General features: G+C 41.1%; 6 protein-coding genes across 6 annotated transcripts; 3 read left to right on the top strand and 3 right to left on the bottom strand.

The window, feature by feature from the left end:
- Nucleotides 1-689: 689 nt before the first annotated feature.
- Nucleotides 690-3,921, top strand: LOC108050622 (fukutin-related protein). Its single transcript, XM_017132392.2, has 3 exons — nucleotides 690-1,692; nucleotides 2,154-2,270; nucleotides 2,329-3,921. The coding sequence occupies exons 1-3, from the start codon at nucleotides 955-957 to the stop codon at nucleotides 3,190-3,192; spliced, it is 1,719 nt and encodes a 572-aa protein (XP_016987881.2). The 5' UTR covers nucleotides 690-954; the 3' UTR covers nucleotides 3,193-3,921.
- On the bottom strand, nucleotides 3,704-9,983 carry LOC108050629 (dynein intermediate chain 2, ciliary). The gene is given in 9 exon segments (XM_017132400.2): nucleotides 3,704-4,158; nucleotides 4,688-5,109; nucleotides 5,357-5,748; nucleotides 5,810-5,887; nucleotides 5,990-6,416; nucleotides 6,506-6,651; nucleotides 6,654-6,739; nucleotides 7,106-7,539; nucleotides 9,673-9,983. Coding segments are annotated over 9 exon segments (2,217 nt in total). The 5' UTR covers nucleotides 9,721-9,983; the 3' UTR covers nucleotides 3,704-3,974.
- A 619-nt stretch (nucleotides 9,984-10,602) lies between these two features.
- On the top strand, nucleotides 10,603-11,926 carry LOC108050623. Its single transcript, XM_017132393.2, has 2 exons — nucleotides 10,603-11,292; nucleotides 11,364-11,926. Exons 1-2 carry the CDS (start codon nucleotides 11,254-11,256, stop codon nucleotides 11,760-11,762), a joined length of 438 nt encoding a protein of 145 aa, XP_016987882.1. The 5' UTR covers nucleotides 10,603-11,253; the 3' UTR covers nucleotides 11,763-11,926.
- Nucleotides 11,927-12,279: 353 nt separating this feature from the next.
- On the bottom strand, nucleotides 12,280-12,729 carry LOC108050624 (U6 snRNA-associated Sm-like protein LSm6). The gene is made up of 2 exons (XM_017132394.2): nucleotides 12,547-12,729; nucleotides 12,280-12,483 (listed from the first exon to the last, which is right to left on the bottom strand). Exons 1-2 carry the CDS (start codon nucleotides 12,635-12,637, stop codon nucleotides 12,335-12,337), a joined length of 240 nt encoding a protein of 79 aa, XP_016987883.1. The 5' UTR covers nucleotides 12,638-12,729; the 3' UTR covers nucleotides 12,280-12,334.
- A 242-nt stretch (nucleotides 12,730-12,971) lies between these two features.
- Nucleotides 12,972-14,673, bottom strand: LOC108050625. The gene is made up of 3 exons (XM_017132396.1): nucleotides 14,559-14,673; nucleotides 13,345-13,430; nucleotides 12,972-13,283 (listed from the first exon to the last, which is right to left on the bottom strand). Exons 1-3 carry the CDS (start codon nucleotides 14,586-14,588, stop codon nucleotides 13,166-13,168), a joined length of 234 nt encoding a protein of 77 aa, XP_016987885.1. The 5' UTR covers nucleotides 14,589-14,673; the 3' UTR covers nucleotides 12,972-13,165.
- A 1,913-nt stretch (nucleotides 14,674-16,586) lies between these two features.
- On the top strand, nucleotides 16,587-17,734 carry LOC108050628. Its single transcript, XM_017132399.1, has 3 exons — nucleotides 16,587-16,660; nucleotides 17,353-17,529; nucleotides 17,585-17,734. Exons 1-3 carry the CDS (start codon nucleotides 16,628-16,630, stop codon nucleotides 17,732-17,734), a joined length of 360 nt encoding a protein of 119 aa, XP_016987888.1. The 5' UTR covers nucleotides 16,587-16,627.
- The last annotated feature ends 1,367 nt before the right edge of the window (nucleotides 17,735-19,101 follow it).

Raw genomic sequence — 19,101 nt, 5'->3', positions numbered from 1 at the left:
TTAAGTTAACATTTTATAACCATCTGACAGTTGCCAAAGGATTAGAAAAATTTGTAAATTTGTGAGAAGTTTTTCAAACCAACCGTCTAGAAAATATCTTGAGATTTCTGGAATAACCCTGTTAAAAATGATCTCTGAAGAGTATTTTATACTGTACTAAATTAAATAAACAATCGCTTTTACTGTTTTGAAAGATTTTACATTTTATTGAAAATGTTAAATTATGACAATTTTTATTTTAATTAAAATAATGTTTTTTTAATATTTTTTTTTATTGCTTAATAATAATGATTGAAAATTATCATTCTAACGGAGATGGAGATAAAAAATAGTATACATATATTTCATATTAATATTTGTTACATTTGTATTACCCATTTTACAAATGTATTTAAGTTTAAAAACGAGGCGGTTTCAAATGGTAATTTTTACAATTTTCAATGGGCTGATAAAAAATGAATTTTTGAAAGAAAAGATTTCATCTAATTTAATATTAAATTGATTAAATAAATGTTAGGGACTTACATTTTTAAGAACACAAAAAAAACATTTGGCGTGAAAAGCTTTTGAAAACGGGATGATATACGGTCACTTATCCTGGGAAAAAGCTTTCTATCCGTTTTCCCAGCTCCGGGGCCATCAGCTGTTCGAGCTGAAAGCGCTTTTCCGCAGGGGGAGGAAATCTGTATTTGCGCATAGCCGACGAAAAGGAATAGGCACAAAAACAAAGTTTTCATAAGCGGAAATACTGAGTTAAATGAGTCCTTAAGCCAAACCAATTGGAACTTGAGAATGAATAACCATCTGCGGGAGGATCTGGAGGCGAAGCTAGTGAGGACCAAGGAACGAGATTACCCTGCTAGCCATGTAGATGCAGTGTAGATACCCGGGAGCAAATTGAGATACAGATACACACACCGCTAGAAGAATCAAGAGCACATCCTGCCGTCCGCCATGAAGGTGTTTCGGCTGCGTCTGGTCAAGGTGCTCCTGCTGGGATTCCTGCTGGCCAATCTGGTGTTCTTCTACTACACCTGGAACACGCTGCTCTGGCGCCGGATTAGTAGAGCGCTCTCTGGGGAATCAGCTGCACCGGAGGAGCCGCCAAAGCCGGCCAAGCTATCGCCCAAGGATAAGGTGCGCAATGCCAACAAACACATCCGGAAGTCCATCACCATTGTATTCTACGGCCACTACAACTTCGAGCAGGATCTGAGGGCCAGCATCGATAGCATCCTGGACGTGATACCCAACATGCCCATCATGGTGCTCCAAGACGGCGGTGCCGAGTATGCCTATCCGCCGGTCAACTACGAGCGGAATCTCACCGCTGGAGAGGAGCGTTCCGTGGTGTTCCAGAGTCTGGCCTTTGACGTGCGGCACACGCGGCAGGAGCTTAATCCCCTGGCCGCCATTCGTACCAAGTACGTCCTCATCATGCCGGACGGTGTGCGACTGAGCAGCAAGAACCTCCTGCAGAAGATCCTGCGCGAGATCAACTCCCTGGGGCTGCCAGGACAGCCCAAGGAGCAGCGGCCACCCGTTCCGCCGGAGGAGCCGGTACGCCGGATGGTGCTGGTCCCCTTCGCCGGCAACCTCAAGTCCTTCAGCACCTGCGTCAGGATGACCCTAGATCTACCGGACTGGACGCTGGAGCTAGTGGCCACCAATGACAGCAAGCGATGTGATTTGGTGAGTGCAGATATTAATATAAAGAAAGCATAGCAAAGTCAGGCCCCTAAAGTAATAACAAAATTGATTAAACAATTTTCGGCGGACTTTCATTTAAATCAAAGCGTTCTGATTAGCAAGTATTACGCACTTCATGTTTCTCTTATTAAAAACTAGCATAAAACGAAAAAACACAATAACAATTAAAGTTTTGGAGTCTTCGGTTTATTCATTATTGCCAATAAAACTTAAAATTTTACTTAAAGAGAATTTGAGTGAGGGAATTTAGTCTGAATATGGCTGAAAATTAATAATATTTTGAAAGTTTTTCTTTAGCAGTTATCGGCTTAGAAGTTTTGAGATAAGTAGATATCTAATAAAATGCTGAAATATCATGCAAGGTTAATATGCAAGAAAACCAGATTTCATAAATTAAATATTGTCTACTTAATTTAACGTAAACCATAATTTTCTGTAACCAGTTCCTGCAGAAGCACGCAATCCTGCTAGATGCGTCCGTTTTGGGAGCGATGCCCGAGCCCTTTACCCTGCCCTTTCCGGAAATGCTCTACATGCAGGCCAAAATTGCCAATTTGTCGGTGAGTTATTCCCTTGAAATCCTTTTGTAGCCCAAAATAATATTCAAAACCCTTTCAGACCACTGTGTTCCCGCAAGCATTCCAGGAGGGCCGACGTCTGTTCGCCTCGTTTCACACCAAACAGCGGAGGATGGATCTGCGGAGGCGGCAGTTCCGGGAGATGTACAAGAAACTGCAGATCAAGCGGATCGTGAGGCGGGCCTACAGGGTTCCCGGAAAGGCACAGGCGAGGGAGGTGTGGGGCCAGGGCCACGGCTTGGTCCTGGATGGCCAGTTCTCGTCCTCGAACACCTCGCTGCCCCTCATCACCGACATCGATTTGTTCGGCTGCGAACGGACAACCAAGTCCTGCATCGGGAGTGTGTATAACGAAAGGCCCTACTACTCCTACCTGGGCAAGCACACACCACCCTGCTGCCTGGACAAGCTGAGGACCACATTCAACCACGTCCTGGAGGAGTTCGAGAACGTGGGGATCCGCTACTGGCTGGACAACCGGGCCCTGCAGAGCGCCATCGAAACGAACCACCTTTCTCCGGATGCCTACGACATCGACATCAGCTTCAACGTCCAGGACTTGGAGCGATCCAATGCGATGAAGAAGTCGCAGAGCAAGCCGTACGTGGACAACGAGGGATTCTACTGGATAAAGGCCACCGATGGTCACTATTTCCGCGTCCAGTTCTCAAAGCCAAACCAGGTGGGCGTCAATCTGCTGCCCTATTCCATCACGGGAACGGAGGCTCGGGCCAACGGATTCTTCGGCTGGAAGGCCACAACCTTCTCGGCGGACTACCTCCATCCGATGTCCACGGTGCTCTTCCTGGGCAAAAGCGTAATGTGTCCCAACAATGTGCTCGAGTATCTGGAGGAAAAGCACATCAAGGTCAGGTCCGCTGACTTGGATGCGGATGAAGATTAAACAAAGTTAGTCTAAAAGCCCGTCTTTACAACACAAAAAGCCATGAACTTAACAAAAAGTGTCTGTGAAAATTAATTTCGATTTTTGGGTCCAGACATTTGTATGCTGAGCGCTGATTAAATATAATATAAATTTCACATTGTCACAGACTATTAACCTGTTGCAATTGCCTTTTTCTTGACCAGTTACTCCATAATAATCACGATTGTATTAGTAACTTACGTACTATTACAATAGTGATTTTTATGGATTTAAGGTTAATAGTCTGTCGGTGATGATGTGTAATTTCTCAGTTCAGTTCTAAATAGCAGGTCTGTGGGGTTCTCCAGCTCGATATTTACTCCTTAAAATATCAAACTGGAGAACCCAAAAAAATTGGATTAACACGGAATAAGCATTAAAAGTACAATATTTTATATTAACTTTGGTCTGGAGATTTAAATAAGAGGCCTTAAGATCCTTCAATCCTCTAATATTTTTGTTGAACACCAGACCTTTTAACGGATTTGACTACAGTTTTATTCAACGTTTATTTGATTTCTAAGCATATATACAATTTTGTGATTTTTACATTGCTTCTGAGTTCCTTATGTTGGTTGACTTCAGCCGCACGTTGATAGTAAATTTTTGTTAGATTGATAGGAACATAACGTAACATAAGGCGGATGAATCAACATTCTTTTAGAGCCAGCAGATCTATATGTGTAAAATATAATACATACAATCAGACTATGGTGTTTTTCTGCTGGGTATCATCAAACTATCTTGGATCAGGTTTAAATTTAGCTTCGCACGGTGGTGGCTGCATCGGGCACCACACTTCCCTCTGGAAGCTCGCGGACCAGGGAAAGGAGCTTCTCCAACTTGCCAATCTGCAGAGTGTTCTGGTCGAGATAGAGCTGCTTTTTCGGCGGCTTGACCATCATGCGGAGATTAGGCGACAGCTTCAACGATGTGGTTACTCCCCTTCAAATAAGGAATAAGGATTAATTTTCTAATTTATGGCAAACGAGTAACCCCTAAATTAGTAAGATATAAGGATAAGACAAGAATAAAGGATACACTTTCTAAGGCAATGAAATAAACTTGGGGTGATTAAAAAAAATTATTTTTATACAAAAACAGATCTTGGAATTATTGTGTATGTCAATGTTCCATATCCCTAACTTTATACCAAAGTTAATTAAATTGTTGACATGAAGGCAAGCAGAAAGTTTAATCCAAATAGCTTTAAAAACCAGAGAATAGTTTTATTATGCAAGTCCAACATCACTCGCTCGAAATAGTTGCAACTTGCAAATCACACTTGCTTTACTGACAAAATATAAAAATATTACAGGTGAAATCACTTATCGAAGTCTGACACGATTTTCTATCTTGCCTGTTGGTGCTATTAAAGTTCGAATGTATTTCATATGCAATCCAACCTTGTGTCCTTCTTCACACTTTTTAGGGAATTGCACATATTTAGGGCAATATCAGTTAAGGTACTTACTTTTCATCGCCCACCACGATGAAGGCGAGCTTCTCGTTAAAGGAAAGTCTGGTGAGCTTGTTCTTCCGCTTCGGAACCACGGCCTGAACGCAGATGGCCTTGTACTTGTTCACATTTAAATCGAAAACATGCACCTTGCCCTCGGTGGTCACCGCGGCGAACACGGTGCTCGAGTAGGGAGCCCATTTCACATCACCCACTGCGGCGCCCAAATCAAAGATGAAAAGAGGATCTGCCCGCATATCCTCCCAAACCTTAACCCGCCAGTCGCCGCCGCAGGACACAAAGATGTTGCTGTTGAAGCGGTTGAAATCAATGCGGTAGACGGACATGTTGTGGGCGTTGTAGGTCATAAGGTACTTGGAGCTAAACGCCGTGCTGCACTTATAGATGTATCCACATTCGGTGCCCACCAGGAAAACCTTGAGAATAGAAATAAAATCAGTTTTTAGTGCTCTGAAAAAATTATAATTATAAAAACGATCTAATATTTCCAAATTTAAATGAGACAGCTAAGCAAGTAAATAGCATAAAAACAAATACTCCTAAGGATAGATAATGACTATAAAACCTTCTGGAAGAGTTTTACACATTTCGTATAGTATTTCGTATAGTAACAAAGTTAATTATGAAAATATAAATTTTTTTTGATATTTCTCAAAAATTTACCTTGTTGTCAACAGGATGGAACACCATGCACGACCCACCGCTCTTCAAGCTGACCTTGGTCCCATCCGGTCCATCCACAAGGCCGTTCTCGCGGTACAACGTGATGATGGTGGTGACCCAAAGCTTGTTCTGCATGAGGATCCAGTTGAAGACCCGCCCGTCGGAAGAAACGGAGAAGAAGTTTACTTCGCCGTCGGTCATGTCGAGGCCCCACTTGATCTGCCACACGCACTCGCCGTGTTTGCAGTTGACTCCCTTGGACACGTAGAGTGGTTCCTTGCAGTCCTCCCGTAAGTTATACACAGCTACATTGCCGTCGTAAAGTCCGATCACTGCCAGAAATGGGTAAGTCGGATGGATGTCGCAGCACATTACCCCGCTGTCGGTTTGAACTGTGGAATTGGAACAGGGAACAATCAATAACTTTATATCAGAAGTTTATATAGAACCTACTTATGTAGTCCGGGAATGAGGGATTCTTGACGGTGAAGAGACACAAGTAACCCTCGTTGGTCTGCTTCATAAAGTCATCTATTAGGGATTTTGGGATAAATAAAAAGGATTTCAAAATGATATCAGTAACTTAAATATTTGAAAAAGACTTAGCCACGATATGGACACTGAAGAACTTACGCGATCCAAAACAGACGGCAAACAGATCGTAGTAGCTCGGATTGAATAGGATGTCGGTGACGTTCATCTTCTTGGTCTTGTCGTACTGGAACTTCCAAAGCGGCAGCAGGTTGCCCTCACCCTCCCGGAACTCGTCGGCGGGATCCTCCCAGTAGCGGTAGTCGTGGGCAATGTCGTCGTAGATGTTCTGGTTGATCATGCGCTCGAGGATTTGCCAGCACTTGAGATACTTCTTGTTTAGCTGCTCGGCAATTGCGGACTTATCCCGGAACTTCTTTTCCCGTCTGCCGCGCTTGCGGTCCTCCTTCTTCCCGCCATCCCGCTGCTGTTCCTCGAAATTCTCCATATAGGAATCGTAAATGACCCACTGCAGCACATTGGCCCCGAACTGAGAGCGGGGCGGAGGAATGGTTTGGGTATCCACACTCTGGAAGGTAAATAGAAAATGGAATAGATATTAAATTAATACGAATAAAGTGGGCATATTTTGTTAATATCCACTTAGATAATGCTTACCCTCTTGGGATTTGTATAAGTCAAGGCACCCCGTTCGCAGTAGTTGAACTGGTTGATCAGCTTCCGTTTCTTCGAGGATGCGGACGCCACAGGTTGGGCAGGCTCCTCGTCTTCAGCCCGGGTCGCGCCACCCTCTCCCTCCCCCCCCCCTCGCCTTCATCACCCTCTGTGCCCTTGGCCTCCTCGTCATCCTCCTCCTCAACCTCCTCTTCCTCCCCGCCGGCGTCCTTTGCGCTAAGGAATTGGGAATGGTCAAATTTAAAATGTTAAATGAAAGTAACTAAAATTCGTAGAACTCCAACCCCTACTCTTCAAGATAGCCTAAAGTTATGTGAATTGTTTAACTATACAATATAATCTATAATACTTTTGACTAAGGAAAATTCTATCTAAAATAGTAGAAGAAAAATGATAATTGTGCCTAAAAAATGATTTAATATTGATTTGAATATCACTTTTTATGCCTAATAGGGGACATAAATATATTCCTACGGCCGATAAATGGCTTTTAACTTTATTACGTATTTTCTAACCCTAAAGCTTGTACTTAACGAAATACAACTATAAATTCAAGGTTTTTGGATCCCACATGCTACTTACTTGGCGCCATCATCGTCCTCCTCGCCCTCTCCCTCCTCTCCATCGACGTTTTCGGGTTCGCGCTGCTCCACCACAGTGTAGTTGGGCATTGGAAGCGGGTAGCCGATCTCGTCGGACTCCTCGATCTGGCGGCGACCCTCTTCCGAGTCCACGTGTAGAGAATTTCCGGCGAAGGCGATCAGGGTGACCGTGTTGCCCGGCACCGGAGCCAGGACAAACTCGCCCTCCTTGAAGCTATAGACCACGAGGTTGCGGATTACGTTGGTGTTGGTGGGCGTCAGGACCTTGGTGACCTCCTCGCCCAGCTCCGCCTCGGTGAGATCCAGCTGGTCATCGGGCTTGAGCAGCTGGCGGGACTTCATCCAGGCTTCGAAGTCATCGGCGTCGCCACCACCGCCCCCGCCGCCTTCGACCTTGTTCTTGGAGGTCCTCAGCTGGGGAAATTGGATCAACAGTATGACTGAATCACTGAATTCGTGGGTGTGTTGTTTACGGAGTGTGTGGTGCATGCAACGTTCCACTGATGGTGCCACAAAAGAATCAAAGCTGGGAAGGGAAATCTGGTTGGGTGGTGTCCACTTACCTGATATCATCAACATCTGACACTTTTGGATTTTGGTGCAAGCTGGATTTGGGGCAGGTGAGAGGGATCATGAGAAAGGAGAACCAAGCAGTATGCGGCATGCGACTTGAAAGAGATACGTATATCCAAATATCGATTGATAGGGCTTATTTTTGGGGTTAATACCCAAGGAGGCGTTACCTCGTCGCCATCCCAGTCGCCGTCGCTAGCGATCTCCTCCGCAGGATCGGCGGTTCCTGGGGCACTCGCCACCTCTGACATGGCGATGCTTACACTAGACTGATTATGATTTGAGATGGGGAGCGATCTGTCCTACTTAGCTACGACTACGAGTTGAGTTTTAGTTTTGAAGAAACGACTACAGGTTGTATTTACAGGTTGTACATATGGAAAGATATCGGTTATTTACATTAGACACAGACAGGCACTCGTGGTATTTACAGATCCCTAGGTTACAATGCGTTCCAGAACCTTCAGACTTATGTATAGATGGTTAAGGTTTATCGTTGCGTTATACTATTTACAGTGCACCGTGTTCAATCAACACAATCAGCAGATTTAGCAGAATAATTGAACTTTGTGATATTTAAACATGTATATAGAATTATTTATACAAATTTTAGTTAAATCGATTAAGGGAAATGTTTACTTTATGTCAATACAATAAAAACCCTCTGTATTATTTTACTTTATATACGATGTTACAGAGATAAATAAGTATTTTAAAAATAAACTATTTGTTATCCCATTTTTATTGCTACCAAAATAATTGTTTAAATGTAGAATTGTTTAAAGATTTCTTTTCCAAAGCTTACAGATTTTTTGTTACAGAAAATCTGTTACAAATTGGACTTAAGGGGAAACTATATGGTTAAAATCACTATAAATTCGTTCAATTCCAAATCTCTATGCGATGTCAGAAGGATTTTGAAACGCACTGCAGTCACACTCACAGGCACACAGGTCTAAGGAGTTCAATTAGCTAAGAGTTGCTAGTGGAGATGCAATCTAATGGTCATATACCGCCATGGCCTTGTTGGCTAGCTTCCACATCCTGGCCGAAATTGGGATCGCTTTTGGGCAAGAAGGAATTCGAGACTGTCTGATGACCACGGAGCTCTGAGCTCGGCTCACGGGAAAACAAAAATGTGTCCGGTTTTCTCCTCCGGCAAATCTGTCCGGCGAGAGCGGCGAGGCAAGACTGAGCAGGCCAAAAGGAACTCTAGCTTAAAGCCAAGACATTTTCGTGATGACGTCCGCCACGTCAGCGGCCTCTTCAGGTAACGAAGGCGAAAAACTTTCTGGCCTGACGTCACAACAGGATGAGGTGGAATAAACAAATTGCACACAACTCGATTAGCAGGTCCTGGGAATGGGGGACATGGGGAATAACAGCAGCGAAGAGACCCCCGACTACCTCAGAGATTGGTTCTTACATAAATACATATTTATTTTGATGTGCATCTAAATGAATAAGGTGAGCCTAGGGTCGTATACGTGAGTGATTTATCGACTCTTTTATTGCGTTGGGTCTGATGAGACTTCGACACTCACCAGCCGGCCCGGCAAAAGGCCAGACCAGGCCAAATAAATTGGTAGCTGTAACAAAATTGCACCGCTCCGATCGTTGGATTCCGACTTTTCGTCTATTTTACGTTCCCAGCTTGGCACGCACATGGTGGCTACTCCACCGGCCGGATGGGCCGGAAATTGCAAATTATGTTTCGTGACAAAGTTCCATCAAGGAGAGAGCTGCCTTGGCTCCGTCAGGAGCTTTCAGACAAACTTATTAAAAAGTAGGCGCAAATAGGCCCAAACAAATTTTAAACACAAAAATAAACGTGGGTCGCAGCAAGGACCTCGTTTTGGCATTACGTTGCCAGCCTTCGAGGCGAAAGGATGTGTGCTTTGGCGGAGTATAAAGTGTACCAACTAAATAAAAAATAGTATTCGGGAAAATAAGTTATGTAGCTTTGGTACTTACCTTCCCTTTGACCTGCTTGCCATCGCCCTTTCCCGCCTTTGTTGCCATATTTCTGGCGGTTTTGTACTGAAATTCCTAAAGTTTAGATCACAACAATCTGAATATAGACTTCAAAGTTTTAATAACTCCTTTCACCAACTGCAATTAAGTGTCTATTGTGATTTTTTTCGTTACGTTCCCTGACAGCGGCCTAAAAACTGTTTTGTTGAGTGCGTATTTCACAAAGCCAACTAAACCTAAACTTTACGTAATTGTGTGGGGAAGGAGCATTCTGCCATTCCTTGGCATAAAGAATTTGTTTGTTTCAGTTTCTATAGAAATTTGGCCATCGCCTTACGCACCGGGTTACGGTTGCCATTTGCATATCGATTGGTTATAGGAAACGAGCCCTGAACTCACAGAAAAGGCGGAAAAAAAGGTAAATTAACCTTTTTTATTTTTTTTAGAGATATCAGCTAGCTACACATTTATTATATTTCAATAAGAAAACATTTCGTTTTACGATGGAATTTTATTACAAAATTTAGAAGTGCCTAAAAAATTTACAAAATTTGTACATGCCCTGCAGGATACGTTAAAGCTGCTAATAAAAAATCGGCTTAAAACACAAACATAAAATGTTTAGAAATAGACCATAATATAATCGTAAAATGTGTACTGACTATATAGAAATCCGAGAAATTCTGTGACACCCACACTTTTGATGGTAGAAAAATAGCATACGTATAAAGTTGGTTATCTGATTGTCGAAGCATATCCAAGTTCATAAAATAAAAGTCTGCCTGGAATTCCACCTACATATATGGGTTTTTAGTATTATTTTATCAAGCCAAACTTATTTTTTCAAACGTTATCGTTATTTTTTTATTCCAGATTCTTTGATTTTTAATCTAATTTCTGCATGGAAATACAAAATTACCTACTATTTATTAAATGACTCTTAAAAAAATAGAATTAAAGTAGATTTTTAAGACTTAAAATGTTCTCACGCTTTAATTCTATCATGGAAGTTATGTGACAAAATTTGAAGTTAATTAAATATTTCACAATCTAACCCGATGTTAAACTTATGTGTTCGCCCCAAATAAATAAAAGTAAACCAACCAGACTAGACTGCACTCATTTAAAATCAAGCGAGGGGATCAGCGTGATGCACCGATCTTGGGTCGAAAAAAAACAAAGCAGACTCATTAAGATCTATTGATTGTGATCTACGGGGTCGCCCGCGAGTAATAAAGTGGCAGTGCCAGCAGCGGTGGCCGAAACCCAAATGAACGACACCGACGTTGTGACGAGGGCTTTGATTGGAACGCCCCTTGATGCGACATGCATATCAATTAATTACAACAGTTACATTTGGCTGAGTTTCGGTGGACACCGCGACATTCGGGATTGGGTAATGCAATTTTGGATATTACAACAGAATACAAGACCTGGGTCTGGGACCGATTGCAAATCGCTGGAGCAGCTGGACAGCCGGACGCACTGCGACTGAGTTGGCCGAATTTATTCAAATCAGTTGAATTCCGCGCGGGGTAGCGTATAGGTGTCTCTTCTACTTCGATCATCGTATCAATTGCAATGTGCAAATACGTCTTAATTGCTGCACTGGCCGTAATGGTAAGTGGGCAATTAAAGCAGCCACCCGTCACCCACTAATCACCGCATTAACATTGCCCTTGGCTGCACAGTGCTCCATGGTCCGGGTGCGAGCCACGCTGCACGATCTGCCCGGGGTCTTTGACTTCTCCAACGTGGACCTGGTGAACTTCCAATACTTCAAGAACCTGGCCTCGCAGGATCCGCGAACCGCCGCCTCCGCCAATCCGTTCCTGGAGCACTTCCAGAAGAAGAAGGCGGTACTGGATTACCTGGACCGCCTCTTCTTCGGCAACTCGCCGTTCCAGCAGCCCAGCGAGATTCCCTTCGATCCGCACTTTGGTCGCGCATGGCGTCCGACCTACGAGCGGAAGTTCGGATACCGCGGGGAGCGCCTGATCGCCGCCCTGGGCTCCGGCTATTCAGTACCCCAGCTCCGACACTTTGGAGCCATTCCGCGGGAGTACGGGACTGCCCACTATCCAAGTTGAGTGCGGATGGAACCCTTATTGCTCTAGATAGCGTATTTATGGAATAAACTTAAGCCACGATTTTTAACCCTATTGGTTTCACTTGAAATTTAAGGGCTAAACAAAGGCCATATTAGTCATTAGTTATCTTTTCGACTTGAATCTATAATCTGTATGATCCTTATATAGTTTAATTGCTCTATATGTTTAATTAATGGTATACTCGTGATATACTCGAAGTGAACACCTAATAGATTCATTTAATATTGCATTAAGTCATGGAAAAAATCATTCATGGGAAATCTTAAACAACGAAACTTTACATGAATTTTCAGGAAGACACAATAGACATCTACTGATTTAATTTGATTTAAACTGAGAGTCAAGTCAAACAAGGTATAGAGAGGTCTTTCTATCACACATTACTTATTAATCACAGAGTCCAGAAGATATGTGCAAGATAATGGTGTTATTAAGCTGCCAACTACTGGCTGCTCCCCGGTAATCCGATGCACCCAATTCAAGCAATCCTAGGAAGTTTACGTTTTAGTGGAGAGTGTTGTATTTACGGAATAAACTTAGGCGCTACGAATTCAGACCCTCCGTTTCTGCGTGGAAATGTAGAGGACATTGTTGCCCCGGATGAAGGCATCGCCGTACTTGTTCTTTAGCTGCCCATTGACGTACTCCTCCGTTTGTTCCAGGCAAATATTCATGTAGCCATCCAAACAGGCCAAAACCCCTGAAAATCGGGTACAAAAACGTGATTGCCGGCTTTTGTTTATTGCCAATTATTTGACCTTACCTCGGTAGTCCACGCCGTTGTTCAGCTTAACGGCCACGGGACGGCCGTGAATCTGGTTGATAAACTGCGACAAGGCTTCTTTGCGGGACATATTTAATAAAATATTATTTATTTTTCTAAGTAAATGCAAGATCTGATTTCATTCGGCAAAAAAACAACACAAGTACACACAGATGCGAACTCAATGTCATTCACAGCGGAACGCAAACACTAGTTGACTTTAAGCTATTTTATAGCTAAATTTCATTTAAAAATAATTCTCCCGCCAAAATACTGAAAGTTATTAATATGCTAGTGGTTTTTATGTTACATAAATTGTATATTCCTTGAGGCATTATTCCATATGACTTCCAGAGTCTTAAAAAATATTGTAATTTTTTGATTTTGACGAACTATAATAAAACTAAATAAAAGTCAAAGTCAAATTATTTTTAGCTATTTTAATGAGCCCATATTATATTACAGTGCTGGAAAGAGTCTGATAATACTATCAGCGCCATCTGTTTTTCAAGTTGGCCATAGCTTGTATACGTTATAAGTAAATAAAAAACGTTTAATTTAAATAAAGCGGAGTATATAAATTAAAAGCTACAATGCATCTAAAAAGTAAAAAAAGAGCTTAGTGTATGCCCTCTAGTGGCGTGTACGTTTTGTACTGGTACAATTCTGGTCCACCGTAGCCATAGAGAAGTTTTCCACGTCCATGTTCATCATAATAGGGATACCGGTACTTGGGCCTGAAATAAATTGATTGATTTTCGTATAACAATAAGTTTTCAGTACAATTTGTATACCTACCTTTCGAAGTACTGGAAGTTTGGCGCCTTTGGCTGAACTGTGGCCAACGACGTGTGCGCCACAAATGCTACAATAAACAAAAGAAGCTGGAAAATAAGTAAAACCATTAATAAATTGTGTATCACAATTCGTTCTCGAAAAATATCAATTTTCCAATCAAAATGTAAAATTTGCTACATTATATCTGTCTTTTAAACTAAGACTCTTAATTAGGTGGCCTCAAAAACTAGGGAATTTGTTTATTTAGCACTTGTATATTAATTTAAACTTGGTTAAATCACTTATTTGAATTAGTTTGTCCTAATTTTAATATATGTATATCCACTTCTGTTAGTTGAGAAAACACACAATTTTTAGTTGCATAAATAATATTTTAAGCTGTTCAAGTAATTTAAAATTAAATGTTCTTTAAGAGTGATAATTATATCTCAGCACCAATAGCAAATTCGCAATTTTTATGGAGAAATTAAACAATTTAAGTTGGTAGATTACATTCTCGTTTTTTAAACACTTTTATGTGATTGTCGCGAATTAAAACTGGTGCGAGGTTTTGGTAAAAGTCGGGCTATAATTCAAATTTGTAATGGCAAACACAACATTGTGAAAGTAGTTCGATTTAGCAAAACTCGGCTTAGGGAAGGTAAACATCACATTAAAAGCTGCAAGTGCTCATTAGCTCACTGTGTCAGCTACACAAAGTTGGTAGTAAGTGTACTTCCAAGAAATCGCTTTCAGGCGCTTTAACCAACAACCAAGCAACGGTTGATGACGCTGGTTATGCAATTGCACCAACAATAACCACGATGCGCAACTTGGCCGCAACTTGTTGGCCAGAGATTATGACACATTTCGCTTGGCTTTCAACTTGGCCAAGACGGAGAGAGAGAGATGGAGATAGAGGAAGAGAAAGATCGCTGGATCGTGGCTTTCAAGGTCTCTCCGGCGTAAGAGAGAGCCTTACAATTTGCCCCACATATGATTTGGAAATGTGTCAATTGTCTGGCCGACGAAAACAAATGAATTTCGAAAGAAGAACCGACCAAGGCTCATTGGAAATTCAAGTCACAATTTCCGACGATCGCAGACGGTTTTCTTTTGGGTGCGACTTTCGCGCAGAAGAGGCGGAAATTGTGTCAGTGGGCTCAAATACGTGTTAATTGGGGAGGTAAACCCTAGTATCCATCGAGGTGAAAATCAAACGATCCGAAACTTACGGGCAGCAGCAGAGCGTTCAACCTGGCCATGGTTTTTCAAAAAATGGATTTGTTTATTTCCCGATCGTAAAGCTAGGAAGGGCGGAGCGGTGCGAAGATGTTCGCCGATCGCGTTTGGTTTGCCAACTGAATTGCATTGCCAGTCGAATCGACAAGCGGCCAAAAGCCGAGCTCCACGATGAGATTCGGAAAGCTTGCAAGAGAGTTGGAGCTTCAAAGTTGGGCCTTGAGTTAGACTTCCTCTCTATCTCTTCAAATGAAGGTATACTCCTAATAGTGTGAAATATAATAATGATATCCCGAACACTTTTATTGAAAAGGAAACATTGGAAGTATTTTTAATCAACGTAAAAATATAAATAAATTCAAAAAAGAAAAGAAAATATAATGAGAAGTCTAATGTTGCTTAAATTAAAATGTAAAACTTTTTGGGATACAATTTAATGGAAATCAATGAAAGAAATATATAAAATATAATGACATGCAATGTTTCATTTTATTTTCTATATAGTTACAAATTAATATAGTAGATTAAATACAACCTATCGACTTTTAATTAATGAATTTTTTCTTATGTCCTTTCAATAAATGTTTTCTTAATAAAATAAATTGACATTACCAAGCAAGACTTGTTTAAAACTTAACAAATTACTTTTTAGTATTGTAAGAACAGTCAATTTAACATAATTAATTTCGGTAATACCTGACTGACTAAAGCATTAAATTGTTATTAATATTAAGCCAATGTTTTGGTTAAGATACACCGTTTACTTAATCTAATGATACTCAACATTTTGCATATCACGGGGAAAGTGAAAGTCCTGTAAAAACTAAGGCTTTGTGCTTTTTTACATAAATTAAGACTGCCGGAAATGTATGTTTATAAACAAAAACGATGGCATCAGAGACCCACCTGAGTCGACTCACGTAGACTCTTTTTTTTGTTTGCAAAGAGAAATATTAAGAGATAGGAAGCCCGGTAAGCCGAGACAGCTGTTCAGGTGGGCAAAAACGGAATTGGGGCCACATTACCAAAGTGGTAGTGGACCGACTGGATGACCACCTCCTATCAAGATGACGATGGACAATTATGTAACTTCTGCAGCCGTAAATAGAGTCATGCTCCGACGAAAAAATAGCTGCCAACCAGTTTTTGCTTTCTTCACGTCGCGACTTTGTGCCATTTCTTCTCAGCTCGAGCGCACTTTCTTTGCCTTGCATTTGCATTCGCATTTTTCCTAGGGTTTCTATTTCTGTTTAACATTGTTTTCCACCTTTTTATTTTTTTCGGTTTGCTTTCGGCATGTTTGGCTTGCCGCAAATGGCAGTAACCTTTGGCGAATATGCGTACTTAGTTCCGTCTGCCATGAAAACTAATTTGGGATGTCATTAAACTAAACTAAAAAAAATAAAACAGTTCATAAAGCCAAACAAGAGTATGGCAAAGACAGCTTTTGAAGTACCTGTGCGAAGGTTGAACGCAATGCCACAGATCGGAGATCATATTCCATTAATAGGCTCTAAAAACCTTTAAAACTATTCATACACTATACAAATTATTCAAATTACTCGAACGTTTCTGAATTAAATTTAATAATTCAAAAAACATCTATACCACAAATAAATTGGATTTTAAAATATAAATCATAGTAAATAGGAATTTGAATTGAAAGACATTTTAACAAGTTTTACTTATAATTATTTAAAACCCATTTAAGCAGTATAACTACTAATAGTATTTTTCTCAATGTCTTAACACAAATTTACGAATAAGTTTAAGATTTGTAAGCCAAATTGTATCTTGGCTCTAATCTCTCAGTCCCTCTCTCTTTCTCTCAATTCCTGGCTCACTCTTCGCTTTGGCTGTGTAACTTTTCGAAGTCTGTTTGGTTTGCCATATTTTGTGGCCGCTCGTGAGGTTGATTTTTATTTTCAATATTTTTCGAGTTGGCGCTTGGCTGCGTTTTATGCAACAACGCGATTTCTGCGATTCGTAGTCTTCAGTGATCAATGGTCCAGTGACTCGCACGGGCGTCTCTTCACCTGGAAAACAGACTCGAATCGCGACAATGTTGCACCTGAGATTTGCCTTTATGGCCGCTGTAAGTGTGCCGAAATGTGATTTGAGCATAGTAAACAAGCCATGAATAAAATCGTTAAAAGCTGTGCGGAGGATGGTTAATGTTAAGTGGTGAAATGTGTAGGGCGTATGAGTAATAAACGATGATCGATTAATTTCTTGTGCAATTTAATTATCTGCCTTCCACCTGGTTAACCACACGCCATTCGAATTGCCGGGACTAATAAGGCAAATTAAACTTTGGACAATACAGAAACTACAAGTATTTGCAAATTCGTCAGATTGTTATAAAACTTTGTACATTTCAAAAATAAATAAAATAGTGATATATTCAATGTGATTTTACCATTTTAAAACTTAAGGTGAAATGTGTCATTTGAAGAGTAAACACAAAGCCCGTTCTGAAAGCCATACAAATTTTAACTTTCGAAAATCTATTTCGTTTTTATGCAATTCATAAAGCTGTTGAACGATTTTGTTATAAGACCTGAAAGGTTAATTGGATCACCGAATGAAGAGCATATCGTAAATATTGGCAATATTTTGATTTTGTTTATATTCAATCAGAAAAATATCATGTTCACAAAATGTGCCTTAACTTAACCACTTCTTAATTTGCTAAGCCTTATCAAAAAATTAAATGAAACATGTTAACCGGTTATCGACTAATATATATATTTATATCATACATATATATGTGAATTGTATTTTCAGATACCTGTGGTCCTGATACTACTGCTTCAGGTTAGCCAACCAACCGAGGGATTTATCCTGCGACTGATTACCGAGACGCTGCAGAACAATGTGGCTGGTGAGCCGATCCTTCACGAGCGGACCCAGTGGGACTTCGATCCAGAAGCGGCCAAACGGGCCAGGTCTCTGTACTACGAGGTAGGATATTCAGACCATTCCATATCATCTATTGATTATTCATTCGAATTTGCAGAAGAATGGATTCCGTTCGGCCAAGTTCATTGAGCGATTGGGCGTGGGTCTGGATGGGCGGCACGAGGATCGGCGGGTGGAGCAAGGACATCGGGATGAGGGGCGGCTGAATGGAGAACACAATGTGAACTATCCGCCTCCGCCGGCTTAGCCATAAATAATTATGATTTAAATTTAACTTTTGTTTCGTTTTCCATGCCTAATCTCCGCTGAGTGGGCGGGTGGGGGATTGTGAAATATGGGAAAATCCAGCACATTGTCATCATTTTAATTTGCAGCGATTAATTGTCATTGTGCGCATTAATGTGCTTCACAAGGATTTGCGTAATTTGCACAACGTTGCCGCATGCGACTGCTGTATATGTATGCATATCCCGCTCTGTTCGGCTTACTGTTAATGGTTGAAGGCTCTGGCGGGGAAGTCCCTGAATCCCTCCCGGCTCCCAGCAATGTTGTTGTGGTTTTAATAAACGTTATTAGCCGACTGGCAGCGCTGCCTGCAACTGCAAATTGCCGCAATTACATTTGGCTCAAGCGAAAAGCAACGGCAGCTACTTACTTTCGCAATTTTTGTAATTTCATAATTCTGTCGCGTAATTAAAGCCAATTTCGCTTCGAGCTGAATCAGGACAACGCAAAACGGTGGGCTGGGGGAAAAGGATTCAGGTGTACGAGTGAGCGGGCTGCCGTTTTCCACATCAATTTCGAAAAGTGGGAGATGGAAAGTGTTTCGCTTTAGAATTTAATTATAGAAGAGCGCGTGGCATACTTTTGGGCTTTGCCAAAAATCAATGAGCCCGTGAAAAGGGTATTCAAAATGTTGTATACTATTTCTATTTAGCATTTCAAATTTGAAATTGTATTAAAATAATAAAACCACGAAGGGGATTCTCTGTTATCACATCTCTAAGCTTTGGTTTGCTTAAATTATTGGATTCATTGTTGTGTTGTTCTTTTAATAATAACCTTGGGTCACATTTTGAATAATAAAAAAATAATTGTATAAAAACAAGTGATTTCATTTTAAAAATTGGTATTGTATTTTAAGCTTGCAAAAGTGTATAGGTCAACTAGCCACTTGTTACTTTAAATTTGAGTGTCTACTCAATATCGTTGTATTAAATAAACTCTTTTTATTTAATCTGCATTAAAAATATATATATTAGCGAATTGCCGATAAATTCGATTGTCAGAATCGAATGCCGACAATCACGGGGATTAACGCGAACAATGGCAACCGCAGCTGGTGCAACCACTGCAACTGTTGCAACTGCCACTGCTGCTGCGTGTGTGCTGCGGAAATGAACTGCCGCCCAATGATGCAGAGAGTGCTTGGCAAACTGATGCGTTAAATAAATAAAACAAGAGAGAACGCTATAGTCGGGTGCCCCGACTATCAGATACCCGTTACTCAGGTAAAGGGAGTGCGAGGGAGATGGAGATAGAAACTTTGATCACGCATAACTTTATAACGAGTGGTCCGATTTGAAAAATTTCTTCTACATTTCGATAGGTATT

This window comes from Drosophila rhopaloa, unplaced genomic scaffold, assembly GCF_018152115.1.
Source record: "Drosophila rhopaloa isolate 14029-0021.01 unplaced genomic scaffold, ASM1815211v1 contig_115, whole genome shotgun sequence".
NCBI classification, from domain to species: Eukaryota; Metazoa; Arthropoda; class Insecta; order Diptera; family Drosophilidae; genus Drosophila; species Drosophila rhopaloa.
The sequence above is the reverse complement of the archived record's forward strand: the minus strand, read 5'-3'. Positions and strand labels throughout refer to the sequence as shown.